Source organism: Platalea leucorodia (assembly GCF_965183815.1).
Source record: "Platalea leucorodia genome assembly, chromosome: 15".
NCBI lineage: Eukaryota > Metazoa > Chordata > Aves > Pelecaniformes > Threskiornithidae > Platalea > Platalea leucorodia.
The window spans coordinates 7,018,082-7,037,939 of NC_138837.1; the positions used below are offsets into that span (position 1 = coordinate 7,018,082).

General features: G+C 38.8%; 1 protein-coding gene across 6 annotated transcripts in view; it reads right to left on the bottom strand.

The window, feature by feature from the left end:
• The window catches only part of SPTAN1 (spectrin alpha, non-erythrocytic 1), a 52,993-nt gene that overhangs the window by 16,481 nt on the left and 16,654 nt on the right, over positions 1–19,858 (bottom strand). For 4 of the 6 annotated variants that reach the window (XM_082327773.1, XM_082327774.1, XM_082327772.1 and 1 more), the window contains exons 9-34: positions 19,607–19,742; positions 18,945–19,046; positions 18,059–18,196; positions 17,524–17,634; positions 16,982–17,059; positions 16,655–16,810; positions 16,100–16,304; positions 15,782–15,963; positions 14,728–14,971; positions 14,281–14,403; positions 13,270–13,487; positions 12,437–12,529; positions 11,927–12,061; positions 11,278–11,426; positions 9,892–9,951; positions 7,426–7,624; positions 6,084–6,188; positions 5,240–5,263; positions 4,861–4,896; positions 2,926–2,973; positions 2,194–2,285; positions 1,656–1,800; positions 1,360–1,541; positions 1,081–1,180; positions 748–945; positions 490–636 (exon numbers count right to left, since the gene is read on the bottom strand). In XM_082327773.1, the coding sequence (XP_082183899.1) occupies positions 490–636; positions 748–945; positions 1,081–1,180; positions 1,360–1,541; positions 1,656–1,800; positions 2,194–2,285; positions 2,926–2,973; positions 4,861–4,896; positions 5,240–5,263; positions 6,084–6,188; positions 7,426–7,624; positions 9,892–9,951; positions 11,278–11,426; positions 11,927–12,061; positions 12,437–12,529; positions 13,270–13,487; positions 14,281–14,403; positions 14,728–14,971; positions 15,782–15,963; positions 16,100–16,304; positions 16,655–16,810; positions 16,982–17,059; positions 17,524–17,634; positions 18,059–18,196; positions 18,945–19,046; positions 19,607–19,742 (3,406 nt within the window). The remainder of the gene's footprint in view (positions 1–489; positions 637–747; positions 946–1,080; positions 1,181–1,359; positions 1,542–1,655; positions 1,801–2,193; positions 2,286–2,925; positions 2,974–4,860; positions 4,897–5,239; positions 5,264–6,083; positions 6,189–7,425; positions 7,625–9,891; positions 9,952–11,277; positions 11,427–11,926; positions 12,062–12,436; positions 12,530–13,269; positions 13,488–14,280; positions 14,404–14,727; positions 14,972–15,781; positions 15,964–16,099; positions 16,305–16,654; positions 16,811–16,981; positions 17,060–17,523; positions 17,635–18,058; positions 18,197–18,944; positions 19,047–19,606; positions 19,743–19,858) is intronic. The other 2 variants (XM_082327776.1, XM_082327775.1) reach the window with 1 other exon arrangement.

A 19,858-nucleotide genomic window follows, 5' to 3' on the forward strand; every position in this document is an offset into this window, starting at 1 on the left:
GGTCTGGAACACAAAAAAGCTTTTTTTTCTTCTTTAAATATGCATTACTTTAAGTGTGACTCTATGAAGGAAGTCTATCTTCTACAGGACTAGAGAGTTCAACTTCAGAACATCTTTCACCTGTGGCATTTTGGAAAAAAGTATCTTTTGGACTTTAAGCTACAGCAGTATGACCTCTCAATAAAAGCAGGCAGCTTTCTGTCACAAGAAACAGAAAATATACCTTTGTGTGTTGTAAAAAAAGAAAAAAGTCATTTCAAATCAGTAAGAGATTTACACAAATACTTGCCACTATTCCTACACTGTTTGTAGGCAGTGAAATACATCCCTATCTGCACTAGCCGCTTCTAAACTTCTGCAGCAGATCCCAAATGGCTGAATATTTAGAACTGAACTTTAGAAGCCATACATGGTAGTCACTTCTTCTGCTAATAATCTGCCTAAGAAAAACTAAACTATTTTCCCCTTACTTCAGGCTACACTCCTTACCTGGACATTGATTGCCTTATCAAAATCTTCATGTTTCTTGATGAGTGCCTCCACACTGTCTAAGGAGTCTCCTTTATCTTCTGTATTTAGGAAAGCCTCTCGGGCAGCCATCCAGTTTTCAGCTTGTTCACAGTCCCGATGAAACAGCTAGGGAGAAAAAAAAAACTCCAAAGCATGAGAAAGACTGAGAGCACTGCTCATCACTAGGAAAGAAGGGATTATTTTTCTTTCAAAAAACACAGCCGAGTTCTGTAGTACCTGTAGTTCTAGGCACTGGTCTAGCATCATTCTGCGCTGGACCCAGGCCTTCTCTAGGTCTGTCCGTTCTTGTTCTAGAATATCCAGTTTCTCCTTGATCTCTGGGCTGGCATAGTGTCCATGAGCCAGAAGTTGTTGTCCAAACTGTTCAAATGCCTGGAAAGTGCCAGCCCTTGCATCTATTTCAGTGCGGTGTTCCTGCAAGGTACAGAGATGCGTTATTAAATAACCAGACGGCAGAGCTTGATCTATTTTTGGAACTCTAAATAGAAAGTGTCAGAAAAAGAAACGTTTGTTGATGTTTATGATACACGCTTATCATCTTTCACATACCTGGTGCCTTTCCAATAAAGCTTCAGCTCCAGTCACATCCTTTGCAAGTTCATCTGAGGAGACCAGGCCCCGGATTCCATTGATCCAAGACATAAGGTCCCTGTGAACACACAATAATATAGAATTTTTCCCTCCCTCCATTGAAATAAGTCCGAACAGGAAAAACAGTCCTCTTTCAAACCCTCCCCAGAAATACTCCTGTGGAACAATAAGCCATATACACTTCACTAATAATATACCAGACGGACAAACTGGGGGGGGAGAGGATAGCATCTTTACCTGAAATCACTGAGGAAACGCTGCAGGTCATGAGAATCTCCAAGCTTCTCTTTGCGCTGGTCAGCACGTTTTCCCAGACTATTCCAAGCCTGATTCAACTCAGTACATTTTTCTTGGAGATCTTCAGCAGATTCTGGATGTGACTGGATTAGACGCTGGGCAGTTTCACCAAGAGAATTCACCTAGAATTACAGAAAGGGAAATAAACACAACGAAGACAAAAAGCAGCTTTCCTATAGTTCAATAATTTCCGCTAGATAAAAAGAAAGCTTTTGGGTTTGTCCTCACAATCTCACCTTGTCTCCAAGAGCTGCCAAGTCTCTCTCAAAGCCCTCATGTTTGCGCTGCAGAGCCTGCACACTGGCCAAGTCATGTCCATAGTTGTCTGTATTTAATGCTTGATTCTTCTCCTCTATCCATTCTTTTGTTTCATCAGCATCTCTGATTTGAGCAAAGGGAAGGCAAAAAGAGAATTAAAGCAGAGGTCATACTAGGATCTCCATTACCTAGCAGGTCACTAATTTCCACAGAAGCTCACGTAGTTGATGGTTCTATTAAATTATTTCCCAAGATGACACAAGTGAACCTTGGCAAAACAGGACAGTAGTCCAGACCTCCCAAGCCTTGCAGCAATTCCATGCTTTTATGTTAACGAGTCTTTCTTTTTCTAGGAAGAACATAAAGAATTCTTGTTGGACCACCGGTGGTCCAACTTCCACTGAATAAGCTGGGGGTTGAAGTACAATTTGTTTAGAATAGGTCCCACTGTGTTTTAGAACTGTTACAGACAAAGTATTCTACTGAATAAGACCAAATATGATACAAACACCCCACCTGTGGAATCTCTGGACCTCATGAGCACTGCCCAACAGCTGGCTTCGCTCCTCTGCTAACTGCTGCAGAGACCTCCAGCGCTCATTCAGTTCCTGCAAAACAAACAAACAAAAAACCCCACTGATATTGCAGACCACAGTTTTATAGCATTTCTGTTCAAACAAGAAACTCTGGTGCTGGACCCACTGAAGCTTTAGGATGTCAAACAGAAAACTTTAGTATCCAGTAACATTTTGTTCACTACGCTTATCTGCGCCTTCTTCATTCTGCTGACATTTGCAAAGATGGCAACAACCCCTTCATCTCCATTTTTACAGGCTTTATTTCAGGCGTCCACTGAGGATACTGATAGCAATACTGGAAGATTCTTTCTTTTACAGTATATAAACTTCATCAAGCAGTCAATAAGATAAATGAAAAGCCGACTGGCCTTTCACTACAGGTGAAGGTTACCATATTCTGCTTAATTCCAGAAGCATGCACAAATTCAAGTAGCCTAGTTAAATAAAATCATTTTAAGGGCTTCTCCTGAGATGGAAAAACAAATGATTTCATGTAGATAGTAACATATTGATGGAACCCGAGAAGTAAGTGCTGTACATGTCAATACTTCTTTCAATAAGTTCATTCAAAAGGGTTTATGAAAAATAATGACAGACAAAGACTATGGAAAGGGAAGGTGAAACAACGTTCTCAGCTTTTAAAATAGCTCAGCAAAAGTTGTATTATTACCTTAATTGAGGTAAAGGTTGCCACTGTGTGTACCATCAAACGTGCAGACTGTATGAAAAGGCAGAAATAATAAAAAACATGTAGCATTAAAGTCAACTCTAACCAATCAGAGCCAAAATCAGACTGAAAAAAAAACCCCTCCTTAAAAATCCATAATGACTTGGCCCACATCAAAAATACAGACTTTGTAAAATACAACTCTGCACAATGCAGGCATAGAGAAACATCCCAGATTTTAAAGGTTTCAGTGAAAACTATTGAATTCTTTAATTTTCATATATTTCTTTAGAACAGTGTTTTGAATACACTGTTATTTAAGACAAAAGAGAGAAGCAAACAGTAAGAAAATCAATGCAAGTAAATTACAAAAGCAACCAAGAATAATTAGTTGCAATGCCCAACGTATTATAGATCAGAGCAAGAACAGTTAGAAATTTACAAGCGAGTACTATCATGTTAGTGTAAATTGAAACAAACAATAGCAGTCTTAATAAGGACAGAAAAAAGAAAATGTAAAGTCAACATTCAATAAGTGAATTAAAAAAACCCCAAACAAAGCAAAACCCCTAGTCATGGGGACAGCAAAAATAATCACCTACATGGTTTAACTCTTGGCTGAGTTTTTGGCAAAATCAGCTTAGCAGTTCATTCAGATATTTCTAGAATATCATCAAAATTGCTGAAGGCTAATTATAGAAATGAGAACCAGTTCCCTCCAACAGGCAATCTGCTTTTCTGACAATGATGGGTTACTTGCAAGTTCATCCCTTTGCAGATATACACAGAGAAGAACTTATAGTTTGCTAAGTTACTACGAGACTCTTAGGATTCAACGTACATGTGTACAATCTGTGCAAAAAAACCCCAAACAACAAAAACAAAACAAAACCCCAGAGCAATTCTTGTTGACATGGCTGCATTTTCTACAATACTGTCAAAATACTGTATACTTATCTGGTTTTCCCACATTCACACAACTTAAAAGATGTACAAGCAGCTTTAAGCCTAAGAGGGTGGATGTAAGACATGAAACATGGGAATGAAATACTAGAGGAAAGCACAATGTTGGATAATGTAAAAAATATTAAAGATATTTTTGTGCATCAGCAGGTGACAGCTACTCCATTGTAAGCTACTAATGAATGGAGAAAGGCTTCTTTAACTATTGTAGAAAATGAGCTAGAGATGAATAATGGAAGAAAAAGATACTGCTATACACATACAACATATTCCTTACTAAAGGAATATTGACATAAATGGCTTTGATTTTCAGGAATAAAAACATTTCTTTCTGCTGGCTACATAAAAAAAAAAAAAAAAAGAACTCATGCAAGTGAACAGGGACTATCTCACACCTAGTGGCCACGTAAGACCAAAAAACATTGCTATAAAAACTGGAATCAGTCTTACAGCACAAGCTCGAAACAAAATGGAGTTTTGCAGCAGAGAGGTAAAAACCAGACTGTCAGCAATTTCTACGGCTAGAGCAATTCTGTTGGAAACCTATCTCAGCTATTCTCATAATCATAGCTGCAAATAGAGAGCTGACATAGTTACTTGACTTTGCCTAGATGGCTTCTATTTTTAAAACAAAGAGCAATACCTATACGACATCTTTACATATTGAGAGAATCCGTATGTAAGTACGAAGGTGAATTCCTGCCAAATGCTCAACAAATTTTTGTAACGTGCTTGTTGAAGTTAAACACGCAAAGTGAAATGAAAGTCACGAACCCTAAATCAATACCAATCCAAACACTTGCTGAGACTAGGACACCACTAAAATCACTTTGTCAACAGTCTTTAAAAAAAAACAGTGGGGGGGGAGATAAAAAGAAAAAAGGGCATGTGAGAAGGTGTATGGTCTAAAGAAGACGATGTGCTGTAGTTTTTGTTTTACTTTCCTGTTGTGCGCTACTAAGTAGTGACACCTACCTTCCAAGGAGAGGCTGTCTTAGAATCAGTTTCATCCTGTTTGAAAATGTGAAGAAACAGCTTTAAATAGGAAGCAAAATCTAAAACTATCAGAATATACAAAAAATCTTAGAACGTTCTCCATGTTCAATCCTTAACAGAGCGCATAAATTTTTACAAGTATTTGCGCCATTTTGGGTTACCCTGCTCTGCGCTAATTTGTGGTGTGGGGTAAGATACTCCGGAAATAAATGGATCAAAGAGAAGATAATCTTTTTATGTCCATTCAAAGTCATTATTGGGTTCCTTCATGGAAACGGACTACAATTATGGCTGAACTTCTACTTGTACATCCCAAACCTGTTATAATTGCCGCATTATCTCAGAAATTAACACTTACCCTGGGCATCATACCATAGACTTCCTGCAAAGGAAAAAGGACAAACAAACAACTTGTTATTTTCTAACAGAAAGAAAGCTTTTACTGTTTTTGAGAAAGGGAAGATAGCAGGAGATATGCTTCCCTCCTTCTTCTACAAATTGGTTACCAGCACATCATTAAGCCAAACAGTGCTCGCACAACCTACACGTGTAGCAGAAATGGGAGTTTGACTACTCAACCATCTACTGCAACACAACATCTTCGAGCTCAGAAAATAAACTTCAATACTCTGTTGGCACCAGACAGAATTAGCTACAGAAACAGCACAAGTATGTGAAAAGCCTGAGGGGAAAGAAAAAAAAAAAAAAAAACTAAACCAAACCCATAGGTATGTTACTAAAACAAAAAACAAAACCAGAAAACCCACAAAATCCCTCCCACTGTCAGTTGAGCTCTATTTTATTTCTCGTTTCCCCTAGCATTCCTCATCATTTTTCCTGCAAAGAAATGAAGGCTGAATTTCAAATTTATATGAAGTAAAGCTAATGCATGGATTCTCCATGATTTTTAATACTATTTTAAAAACTTTCCATTCCTAAAAAGAAGAAAACAGCTCTAGATGGTGCCATTTGCTATAGCACTATTTAAAGAGAAACAATTCAAAGGGTACCCTTCTGATTGCCACACTACAGAACAGGCATTAAGTATCTCTGGTTAGAATACCAGTATTATGAGACCAGAGAGCAAAAATGAGCTACTAGAATCTTGCAATAACACACAAAGTGGAAGACAACAGACAAAAGAAAGCAAGAAAGTCTTTCGCCTCTCAAGAGGATTAGACGAAGTTAGAAAAAACGTGGACCTGTTGCTGTACTGCTTGCACTTCATCTGCCATCAACCCTTCTGACTCCAGGTCATTCGCAACCTTGTTTATGTCCTTCAGACGTGACTCGTTAGCTTTTAAATCCTGCACAGAACAGTAAAATATCACAGCATTAACATTCACGCAAGCAAAATATGTGGAACACGTTGGCACATCACAAAAAGTACACAGTTTGTAAACAGCAGGAATTCAGCACACGACCTTCGCAGTTACCAGTGAACATACAACGCGTGAGAGTCTATGCCAAGAAACCCCAGCTGCCAGCGCCAGCCATCCGTGGAATACAGAAACGCACTATCAGAGCTCTCCATACAAAAAGTTAATTAACAATCAGGAATGGAATACACTTCTAAACTGTCAGGTATACAACGTTACCAACATGAAAATTAAAAGCTATCATCCATATTACTGTGGGAATAAGCTAAAAAGCCAACTTAAAAAGTAATTTTACTAAGACACTCGTATGCTTCCAACCAAACAGACTGACAGAGAGCTTTCTATAAAGCAGAAAGGGGATCTGGTTTAAAAAGTATTAGTGAAGAACTTGCACTTAAAATTTAATAGGTGACACATTTTCATTTCAACCATCAGCTTGTTTTTAAAGAACCCAAATCCAGTAACTGCTATCATCTTCTCACCTACAGTACTAGGTTGGCTCAAATTGTTTGTTAGTCAACTTTCAAGCTGTAAACATGATAATGTCTACAGAACTGTCGAATCGCTATACATTTCCAATGTATAAGGTCAGGCATCTTTGCATTTCAGTGCTCAGTATCTTACCAAAGCAGACAGAATAAATGCATCTGCCCGAGCAATTCTTTCACACCTCTTGCAAAGAAAAAAAATAGTGTTGCAAAAATTGGGAGAAAAAATAAAAACGAAAGGCTAACAGCATTTTGAAGCAGATAATTATTTTTTCATATCTTAGGAAACACTCTACTAATGGAACTAAAATGCATCTTTCCTTTCAACAAAAAGGAAGAGGAATAGCTTAACTGAAGGTTATGCTTTACACAAAATTCCTCCAAAGCTTGGCAGGTTCTATATTTGAATGTGCTGAAAGAGTGTTTCGGTTCTCTGGGAGCTGGGAACCACGTAGCAACCTGGAGACTGTAACCAAACTGAAGACTTTTGAATGTGGGATTCTCTCTATCCTCACAAAATAAAATTTTAAAAATGCATATATGCCTTTTTATTTCCAATCACAGCTATCTTTCCTTCTCAACTATGCTCAGCTATGAAAAATTATCAGACATCTGACCAGAAAGCCTGAGGGGAGAGACCAAAACCAACACACCCATTATGCAGCATTACAACATACCTTCTGAAAATCATCAAATTTCTTCTGTAGCACCTCCACCTGCTCCAGATCAGCACCCACTTCCTCATTTGTGAGTGCAGCTTCCTTCTCATTGATCCACTGCTGAAGTTCATTAGCTTCACGGAAAAGCATGAATTTTTTGCAGCTTTTTTCTAGCATGCCTTTACGTTTTTCTCCCAGCTCCAGAAGAGAGTGATACCTGCAACAAGCAGAAAGGGAAAGCAGGGGGCAGTCAGATTGAACTGAGCAGAGTCACAGTAATTTACCAAGTACTGGTATCACCAAAGATGTGGGAAATCCCTGCAGTCTACACACTGTTCTTCTACAGAATGATCTACTTGTACGTGATTAGGTAAACGTCAACTGTACACGTTTCTCCTCTACGTGGATATGCACACCAAAATGAGATCTCCCACATGCAACACTTCATTGGGCAAAAGCAAACCCAAATCACAGCTTAGGTCAGGGCAGGCTCTTAAGCTACAGCAGCATTGCAGTGCAGGAATGACTCCATAGGGTCTTACTTTCTGAGAAGTATTTTCCTGTAGTACATCAGGTTTGCCATCAGATTATTAAAATCCACTAGCCTCCCAGCTATTGGACATAAGTGTCTTACCTAGCCATTATTCAGTACCAAAATCTGCTCCATCTTTAAAAAAAAAGGCGTTATTTCTTTGATAATGCAACTATATTCAACTGGGAAATCCATGAAACTCCTTTCACGTACGCTGTTTTTCTATCTGTGGAATTCCCAACATCATCAGTGAAATTACTCCTCATTTACATTAGAATAAATGCAAAGTAAAACCTCTAAAATGTTTAAATTGGTTTGAACAAGCAAATAAACCTCGAGAGACCAGCCATTTATTTAAAGCCACAAGAAAACTGATGTCTCCTATTTGATTCCTGGTAACCAACTAAGACACAGACGATCCTACAAGACCTTTCCCAAGCTACGGCTGAAAAAAAGCCAACAGAAGTTTCACAGTCACTGACACTGAATTACAGATCTCTTTAGCAATGCCTAATGCCTGTTTTTAAAGAACCTGCATTCAGAAAAGCCAGACCATTAACACTCATTCTTACTGTTACCCTATTTTAAGTCTTCTGGAAGATGAGGTATTCTAGCTGCATCTGGATGGGTTTTTTTTTTATACCCTGAATCAGATTGCATATTGGTCTACTGCAGTGATCAACAGCAGCAACTGATTCTCATTATTAAGCCATGAGGATATCCATTTTGAAGCTATTAAATCAAATACTGTAAGACACTGCTGAGATACCTGCAGGGGCCTCCAATGGGGAAAGGGTAACCTTACCATGTTTTCATTTCCCACCTTGGAGCACACAAGCAAATACTGAGCAATTACAAGTCCCAGCTTGAAGAGTTCAGCGGTGTAGAATTTTCCTAACCAGTAACTCAGAGGTGACACAGTCTGTTGAAGAAAATCCTTGATACCCTGGGCTATAATGCTTATACATCACATTGATAATCAACTCTAAGTCTTTCCATGGAAGCAGAGACTTCGTGGTTTCCTGTCTGTCCTGGTTTAAGGCTGGATAGAAAGGAACTAAGAATCTTTCATATTACGTTTGAATGGAAACATTCTACCCTGACTTGAGGAAAACACCGTTTTGAAGCCTGCCCCAACTGCAGATGTTTGCCTCAGCATACAATTTTAGGTATTAAGTGCTTGTGAAGCTCATAGAGGATCTGGGGCAAAATTCCTTTAGAAGCAGACCTTCCCTCAAAGCTGCTTTGCAACACTTCAGAGATTAACTAATACTTTCACTTTTGATTTGCAAGAAATATATTCTCTATGAAAAGACAGTCAGGCACAGCCAATGAACACTATTATTTTGGATCTCCCAGCAACTTTCAAGAACATAATACAAACTTGGTATTTTTTCCAGGAGATTTGAATACAAGTTTGAAAACCACGCTAATGGTCTAATTAAAAAAAAAAAAAAAAAAAAGAAATCCTATAAACTAATGTTTTTTGACTACCCAGCTTGAATGTTACTTTAACTATGATAATCCCACCCTTCCCAAACTCCAAGGTATTCATATGTGACGTAATACTTGGTGCATATACATATTTATATAAACAAACTAGTATTTCTATCTGTACCTCAGAAAACGTAAGATATGCTTTTTAAAGAAAACAGTCTAGATATCACTACAGCCTCATTTGGTAAGCAAAACCAGCATAAGGGAAAATAACGTCATCAACCAATTTAGCAGCGCACAGGTGACCAACAAGATAAGCAGCTGGCTGGATGGCTGGCTATAAAGAACACATGAAACACATACCACGACACTCATCTAAACTAAAATAATTCACATTGCAGAAATTGCTTCCTTCATGTCTCTTTGGAGCAGCTTTCCCAAAGAAAGAAACAAAGGGAGAACGAACAGTGACAGTATGGAGACAGCATGGTTTAGAAAGGGCTAATCCTACTCACAGTTCTTCGACCTGTTTCATACGCAGAGATACACTGCCGACTTCCTTAGTTATGAGAGTCCTGCACAGACAGAGGGAGCACAGCAAATGCATGCAAAAAATTAGTCAGATTAACAAAAATAATGAAAGCAGCAGCTCCATCCATGGGTTGTCTGTGGTAGGAGATGGTTAAGAGTTCACATTTAAATGGAGAAAATTAGGTGTCGTTCAGAAGCAAACGAAGCAAATCAGACCAGGAGTACAATTCACATAAGGAAACCTCAGCAGTACAGTTGAACTCTCTCTATAAGGTCTCCTCATTTCCTGATCACTGTGCCATGTGTTTGTAAACTAAAGGGTGGTCTCCTCTCCTTGGCTCTAAAATAAGGCACCCCTGTTCTAGGTCTTAAAAGCAGCATGCAAACCCATAGAGAAAGTTACACATTATTAAAATCCTGAACAATGCGTGACAATTTTCCAGCATCCTTTCTTCTCACTGGTACAAGCTTTTTAATTTTTTTTTTTTTTTTTTAAATTCTAGAGCTAAAGCTAGTAATTATGGTATGTCACTGTAATAACTGGTGACTCAAAACAACTGAGTGGGAAGAAATTCTCACGCAGAATGACAGCGTAGCTGTGCAAACAGATGGGAGCATGCACAAAACTTTCAGCTTTGGCTTCCAAGTGGCTTGATAAGATGAGCCAGTAGCTCACAGCTATCACCCACAGCCCTTGCCTGAACTAATCTACAACTACCATGTGCTTTAGGAGGCCGTTACCAAGCAGCCATACAGTTTTCTCTATTTGCAATGGCATGTTCCTCTTTTAAAAGGAAAAAAAAAAAAAAGAAAAAAAAAAAAAAAAAAAGGAGAGAGGCATGATTTAGCCCATGTAATGGCAACAAATAATGGCACCACATTTCAGGAAAAAAAGTAATGAGCTAGCACCAAAGTAGTCACAGCTCCTAAGGAGGTTACCTCCAGAGGCAGCCCTATATAGGGAGGGTACTGTACTTTATGTAACCAAATTTAAGAAAGCTTTTCAAAAACAGATCACACATTAAGAAGTGACAACTACAAATACAAGAGCTGCTTAGGACAGATATAACAAACAAGTTTAAATTGTTAGGTACAACAACAACAGAAACACATAAAATACTGAAGTCAGACAGTAAGTTGAGCTCTAGTGTCATGAGTTTTACAGTTAAAAAATGGGAAAAGCAACAAGAAAATCTAGAGTAAGAATAAAACAACTCAATATGGTGCCCCCAGTAAAGGAGTGCCTTGTTTTGCTCCAATTAATTACTCCCTAGTGTAAGAGGCATCAGTGTAAACTTCTGGCATATGCGAGGCAAAGGCCAAGCCAGCAAATGCTGGATGGGTGTTATATCTCATCAGTTAGATCTTACTGATTGTCAATTTGCTCCTGTCGCAATGCTATGCTGCCTTGCTCTTCCAGGAGATTCTCTCGGGATGCAGACTGGGCAGGATCTAGTTTTTTCACATAGGCAGCTGGTACAAAGCCCTGACGGTCATTAACTTCAACCTTCCACCAGTCCTAGAAAGGGAAGGGGGAAAAAAAAAGAAAGCAACCACTGTGAGGCAAGCACCAAGCATAAAGTATGCTGAGCAACCGAAAGCTGCAAATTAGAGGCTTCTATTAACACAAGAAAAGGAGCGATGCTCATGACAGTTTGCTCTTTTTAAGGAGATCACTTCAAACAAACTGTCCCTTGAAGACATCTAGGTCTTACTTCCACGTCTCCCCTTGTGTTTGGTCAAAAATTCCTCAACAGTAGGGAAATAAGTTTTCTCACAGACACATGCCCTATAGCCTATGTTGTTTATCTGACTTAGAAAAGTTGGCAGCTAGAGAGGAGTCGTGAGAACGAGCTGAAGAGGTATGCTAAAGTGCTGAACGGGAACATGGACTAAATGTGCAAATTCTTTAACTTCTTTGAATGTTCTTATTCAAAAAACCAAAGCCAAAAACACTCCGCAGAACACACACCACCAAGCGAGCTAAGCAGCTCAGCAAACCAGACAGCAAGAGCATACCTTGTTGGTGCTGTTGAGTAAGGTGAGGATATCGCCCTTTTTCATAGTCACCTCCCGGGGACTCTTCTCTTGGTAATCATAGAGCGCCAGAACAAGCTCTTTTCCAGTTTCATCATCTGTGGGAGCAACTTGTTGCTAAACAAAGAAGGAGCGCAAGAAAAATGAATTGTTCTGTGTTCATTACAACCAATGTAGTTGTCCTAAAAAATACTTCAGCCTTAGTTAAAGCTACTGTGGTGCCTTAAAATGATTCTTGTTGAAGTAAACGTAATGCAGATAGACTTATTTTAGGTGCTGTCTGGGCTTAAACCTTGAAAACCACCACATTATACTTTTTTCTTCCAATGCAACACAGCTGCCTGTTATAATTATAAAAACAGACCACAGATTTTTTGACAAAATCAAGTACAGTCTGCAGTATGCTCTCAAAACTAAAAACTGTTATTAAGCTTTGTCTTTACCTTCTGCTGACCCAAGAATTTTAGCAACATAATTAGCATCTTTCCTTACCCTGCATGACTGGGCCTGTTCCCTTAACGCCTGTATGCTACTGCCGTAAGCGGAAAGATCAGACATCAAAGCTTCGTGCTTCTTCAGAAGAGCCTGAAAGCGAATGATAAAAACAACATGTACACCTAGCCATTTTACAAATGCTACTCTGCTTAAAATATATACTTTGGCTCCATACAGAGGGAATGTGGGTTTTTCAGAGCTGCCAGTCTTGTGACTCTCATGAGAATACCTACTTCTATTTATTCACAGGCTAGATAGCAGTCCAACTGCTTACTGTGCTTTTTCTCTACCTTATCTCAGACACATTCTTTTGTTCTGACCAGGAATACCACGTATCACTCTGGAAACAGTGTTGAGTTTGAAAGTATGCCTTTAAACTGCACTTCATTTTGATGAAATGTCAGTCAGCAGTGTCTGGGATGTAGTGTTTGACCGCAGAACGATACTGGTAAAACACTCTAGACAAAAATTACTTCCAGACCAATGAACTACTGAAAACCAGACTCATCCTGAAATGCAACATCACATGAGGAATTTGCTGATACTGTCTTATTATACTTTAAAAAAAAAAAATTATAAAAGAGTGAATGCAAATTTAAAGTTTCCTCACAATTGGTTTAATATACTGAACAGCAAAGTTTCATGTGCAATAACTAAGACACAGGAAAAACTGTCATCCTTTGACTCTGAGCCAAAATTCAGCTTGATGCAAGAATCTTCTGCCTTTTCTCTTAAGAATCCTGAAATTAGCAGAGCTCCTTACTTTTTTTCCACTGGACAAATCCTCACTGTGTTTATGTGAAACTAATTCAAACAACAATCTCAAATACCTCAGCAGAGTCTTCATCTTTTCCATAGTCTGTACTGCCTACAATGGGCTCCTTTTCCCTCATCCAGGATTCTGCCTCATTAGCATCAGCGAAGTACTGCTGAGCCTGCAGGGAATCCTCTAGGTCTTGTCGACGCTGAGATGCTTTAGCTTTCAGAGAGTCCCATTTTTGGTTTAGCTCGTTCAATTTGATTTTCACATCCTCAGCTGCAAAATGTCCTAGGAAACAAAAAGAGAGAACTGAAGGGCTTAAGGAGACATAAATAATGCATGCTGAAAGATTACTTGTACTTCTTGGAAGTTGCAGAAATTGGACCCATTTAAACCTACGTAGCCTATTCTGACTAGAACAATAAAAGCACAACTCAGCTTGTCCTTTTGCCTCAGACTGGAAAACACTGTACCTGTCAATCAAATTGGACTAGGAATATATGAATCACAAAGAACAAAACGAGACACATCATAACATTTCCTCTCAACGATGAAACAGGAAAGGTCATCTCTTTCCAGTGGCAGAGTTTTGACAACAGACAAATATTATTTCAGACCTGCATTCTGAATCCTGGAATCAGGGAAATTTTTTTTAGTATTCTGGTATTAAGAACACCCAGTCAGAAATAAAGATACATACTTATTTAAAAGCAGAAATGATCCTTACTGTCTTTGTGGAGGATCATCTCTCACATGATGGTTATGTATCTCAGATACAAGCCTTTAATAGATTTAAAAATGGAGACTAAATATCATAGGCACAGAGCTGTTGAATACAGGGCCCACAGGCCTTTGTCAAGAGCAGATGAAGACCCGTGAAAATGGTGACAGTTCCCATCAAGGAATCTATTTTCATTTTCAGGTGAAAGAATGACCAGAAGTTCATCCTGCTAGCAGATACCTGTCTATTGCCTGGATAAGAACAGGCAGTGATTCTTAATCGTACAGGGCCAGAGAACAAAGTCCAGCACAAAGACTTGGATTTCTGAAAGAGGAAGAGTTAAAAAACATTGAGACGTACCCTCTTCCACCATAGCATTTCCTTTCTGTGTGACTGCTTTAATGCGGGGCTCATGGCCTGCAATTTCTGCCTGCAAAGCCTGGTGCTTCTTCAGCAGATTCTGGACACCAATTAAGTCCTTGCCTGAAAGATATAAAATAGTTAATCAGCTAATTCAGAGTCATTAGACTAAATTTAATTTCAAGAAAGCTGCAACCAGTACTAGACAAACTTGCAGAATAAGTACTACCACAATGAAGACAGAGCACTATGAAAACTAAGCCACCCACTGCAATTGTAGAAGTAACGTAACAATTAAAGAACCATGGGAGATGGCGAATATGTAACTCCAGGCAATGGTAATTACAATAAACATTTCGGAAATTTCCAGGGAATGTTCCATAAAAAGACAAGTTATAACAGAGCAATTCTGACATCTAAATCCTGGAGATATCGGGATGGACCAACCTCTGTTTGTCGAAGCTGCAATAGGTTCTTTTTCCCTAATCCAGGTCTCTTCATCCTCAATGTCACGGAAAAGCTGCTGCAGGCGAAGAGAATCTGCAAGTTTCTGCTTGCGAGCTACCATAGGATCCTTTAGAGCTTCGTAACGAGCTACTAAAGCTTCTTGTTTCTTCTTGATATTGTCAGCATCAAAGTGCCCAGCATCTTGGAACTGGCGTGCCTGGATGGTAATGCCATCTATACGATCCTAAAATTAATTCAGCAATAGCATTATGTCAGAATCTCTGTAGGAAGGCTGCAGTGACTGAAAACATTTGAAGAGTGTTTTCTGGTCTTAGCTAATAAGTTATGTTGTGACAGAAGAGAACCTAAGCTGCACGCTGCCAGTGCAATAACTCTGGTAATAATTAATGTCCTGGATAATATTCAATGCATTATGTAAATGTAAATGGTTTTAATCTGTCAATTTCATAAAATAAAGAAAATATTTTTGAAATTACATTAACTTTACAGATGTGCTACTCTAGGTGAACCAGTCATCAATTGTTAATAACTGATAATTCCAGTTGTGGGAACCAGATCCTGTTGATTTTCTTGCTGTGCATTTAATTCCCCTAAAGATCATTTGCAACGTAGGAACAGTTTGCTGTGAAGTTCTGTATTTTAAAACTGATCTGTTCTCCCTCGCCTCCCGTTTCTTAGAGCTATATGAAAACAAACTGAACAAGAATAAGCTGTTAGCAAACGGAGAGTCTAAGGGGAATTAGTTCCTACACAAAGCACAGCACATCTTTTTAAGTTGGTATTCACAGCACAAAACAATCCTGTGCTGGCAGCAGGTCACAGTATGGAATCATTTTACTTTTTCAAGAAGCTATCTTGTCAAAGATATGAAGACATACAACTTACATTTCAGTTCAAAATTATTTCTGATAAATAAACTGTAAAGCTCAAAGCTACAAAAAATTATGAAAATACAGACCTGCTAAGGTCTCCAGAGTGGATACTTTTGAGTGAGCAGATCTGAAAGGGCAGGAAGAAAAATTATCTCCCTTACCTGATGGGCAGTAACATCTGCCTCTAGCAGGGCATGTTTCTTCTGAAGATTCTGAACGCTAGTAAGATCTTTTCCATAATCATCAGAAGCCAGGTGTCCCTCTACTTCATACAGCCACAGCTCAATGTCTTCCACATTGCGATTAAACTGCTGCTGTTGATTGGCTTCACGCAGTTTTATACCTGACAGAGACAGAGTGGCAAAAGGAAAAGAGGGAAAGATGACTATGTTTTCCATTTCATTTAATTCACTTCCTGTCTTCTCCCGGCTAAACTCTCTAGAAAAAGAATTGCCCATATTCTTCTGAGCAAGTCATACCTTTGAGCTCAGTGGCCTCCAGAAGTTTTTTCCACAAGCTGATAACTTCATTCATGCGAGCTGCCACTTCATCAGATGCATAGTGATTGACATCAATCAACTTCTGGCCAGCTTTCTCCAGTGCATCAATACGACTCTGATTAGCGGAAAGCTCTGCTTCGAAAGCCTGATGTTTCTGAACTTTACCTTGCAAGTTTGATGGATCCTACAGATGAAGAAAGAATAAGAACCGTTCAATCCAAAATTACTATCTATAGGTCTCTGAAGAATTTTTAAAAATTAGACTACATTCATATACATGCCAAGATGTCACAGGAGGATCTGGTGCCAAAAATACGCCTTTGAAATCAGAACACTTAAGCTATTGAATAAGCATGATTACAGCATGACGGGAAAATCCCCCTTGGGGTCAGGAGAAATTGCAATTCCTCCTGTTGCCATTAATACTGCTTACTATCAGCAATATTTTGGCTGATACTGCTTCGTATCATTAGAGTGATTACATTAAGCCTGTTATTGCCTTAAAATTACTCTAACGTTCATCTTTGTGTTTACCTTGTATGCCTCATCTGTTGCAGTTTTCATTTTTTCATTAACCCAACTTTTTAGTTCATCAGAGTCTCGGAAAAACTGCTGCAGATGGAAAGAATCTGCAAGTTGAGCACGGCGGTACATAGCTCTCTCATGAAGGGCATTTCGGCGGCTCAGCAGCTGAAAAAAAAAAAAAAGTTTTTAAATTCTTCACGTTTGTAAGAACCACCACTGTATCTGTATTTTTGGGAGAGCTCCGCTGACTTATCCTATATGGCAGTCATACCATTTAAAATAATAGAGCAGAACATGATTTAAAGTCTACAGTCCAAAACTATTTTAGATACTTACAGCATCTCTGCGTGTAGCAACATCATCCATGGCATAATGGTTGTTCTGAATCAATTTAGTAGCAAACTCATCTAATGCCTAAAGAGAAAACAGTTTTCCATTTACTTGGTGTAATAAAAATTGCTTGTGCAAGTTTACTTAGTAGATTAATTCTCAAAAGTTTATCACAGTAAAACTAACAGAAAGCTATTAAGATAGCTATTGTTACACCCCTTCTCATCTGTACCATCATCTTACATGTGGAAGAGTGCAGATTTTTGACAAATCTTCATCCACACGTGTGCTGGCATGGTATGCAAGCACTGGGTTACTCAGCTCTCTGGGGCAGCACTTGAGCCCTATTCCTGTCTTTTCCACCATTTTCCATTTTAGAGACAATACACATAATTTAGAGATAACACGTCCCACGTAACAGTGGATCGTTCTGCAGAGCAAGCCTCATCCTTCTCTGTCATCCTCCAGCAGTGTCTCCTCCCCAGTCAACAAATTCACTTGGTTTTATTTCTTGCCCATTTAGTGATCACCTAATGTAAATGTCTTACTGTGATTTTCTCCTCTTGGGCACTTAGGGATTTCTCAAAGTCTTCATGCTTCTTTAGAAGAGCCTCCACACTATCCAGAGAATCACCAAGGTCTTCATTCAGCAGAAATGCCTGAAGTAAGGAAACAAACACGTTTTTATGTTTCCATGCTCCGCTGGCTCTAAGTCAACTCAAGCATGGCCAGTGATGTTTCCTACCATGTGATATTATTGAAAAGTAAAGGATGACATACTCTAACAGCCAAAGGTTCTGAATAATTCTTTTTAGCTTCTTATTCAAACAGCATTTTACAAGAGTTAACACACATAAAAGCAATCTCAAGCCAACTTGTCACAACTAATAGTTTCAGCATTAGATGGAAACAGTCATTGTAGCCGCTTGGGCAGTCAGATAAATAACTCTGCACAGCACCCTGCTCACCAGAGCATGTTTAGTGGCAGCCACTGCCACTAGTAAATACCAATTGTTTAAGTCTACTGAAGACCAGCCAGAAATGAAAATCAACCCTATCTGGAGAGTTCAGATATGCACTCACTTCTTGTTTGCTCATCCAGTTGTCAACTTGTTCGGTATCCCTGTAGAAAAGCTGCAGGTCCATGCACTGTTCGTACTGCTGTCTGCGAAGCTCCCATAGTTCTAGCAAGGCAGATCTTTCATCTGAGAGGATGGTCAGCTAATGGATTGGGAAGAGGAATATACAATAAATTTATTTAACCGTCTGGTTCATTTCCATCTCAAGTTGTGACTCTAAAGAAGTGGTTAACACCAGACCGAAAATGACCTCCTGTGTAAAGAATCATCCTCCTGTTACTGACATCATCATCCTCATATAGGGCAAGCCTCTTCTCAGCTTATCAAGCTTGAGCAGTGGCTACAACCTTCTGACTTCATTCAGAAACCTCTCCTTTTCCAAATTAAACCTACACAAAGATATTTAATGGACAACCGCTCTTTTTGACTGCAGATCTATTTGTAAGAGAAGCTCTTCAGCAAACCATCCTGCTCTCTCAGCCTCTGAAATCTCTTTGGCCCACTCTCACTTTTGGTATTTGAACTGTCTGATTGACCAATGTTTCAATATGTAGACTTCATGAGAGGCCCATTAGTTTGAAAACCAAAATTCGGAAATTAAATTAAATATTTACTGACACTTCTGATAGCAAACCTAAACTTACAATAAACAGATAACCCATTTTTCTTTTGCAGGAAAGATATACTAATACTTCCTAATAGATAGCACCAATAGTCCTAATAGTTCCTACTAACAGATAGGCAGAAGCTGTCAATTTGAGAATGAAAAGCACATATTACCTAAATACACAAAAAAAGCCCTGTAACCTAGAGGGATGATACTTTGCAGCTTACGATCTTAACAAGAAATGAACTTTTAATTCTTCTAGGAGCTCTGGCTCTCAACTTACCTTTTCTTTAACTTCATCAGAAGCATAGTGCCCAGCAGCAAGCAAAGCCTGGCCAGACTCATCAGCAGATTTGAAGCTATCTTCATGGGCATCGATTTCTCCCTATGAAAGGGGACGTGAATAAGCTGTTAGCAAAATTGATCTTAGAACAGAGTGTCAGAATATGAAAACTGCTATTGAAAATAACACAGAGACAACAGCCTGCACACCTGAATGATAAACATTCAACTATCTTTAAATACATTACACTTAACATCAAAACTAGAATGAAATGTATTACCTTACAGTGTAGATAAGGTAAGTATAAATTCATAAGTTAAAAATGAAACTAAAGGATGGTTTTAAGCTGCACTCTTTCTGCTTACTTACAGGAATTCCTTATGATGGAGAACTAAAACAGTCGTTAGTCCAACTGATTGCCATCAGGTCTAATTATTTTTTATAAAATATTATCATAAGCATTCTTAAATACTTACTTATTAGCATATATCTACTATCAAGAAACAAAGTAAAAATGTTAAATCAGGACAGCAATCTAGTACTGTGTTAGTTGCATGATCAAAGAATTCTAGTGACATAACATCAGCAGTTCTGACTCGGAGACTGTGTTAGACATACAATCAGAGGGCTGCTGACTGGATTTGGCTGTATAACCATTATACCTTATGTTCCTGATGTCTATCTAGAAGGGCTTCTGCTCCAGCCACGTCATTGGCAAGTTCATCAGCATTTATCAGAGCCTTCATCTCAGTCACCCAGCTGGTGAGGTCTCGGAAGTCCGCAAGAAAGCGCTGCAGCCTTAGAAAAGCAAAAGAAAAAACGGTTAGGAATAATTTGCTTGCATAGTTTCTCCATCCTTACCCCACAGAAAGGGTTACAAACAGATAGAAACAAAAGAAGCCAATACCAAAATG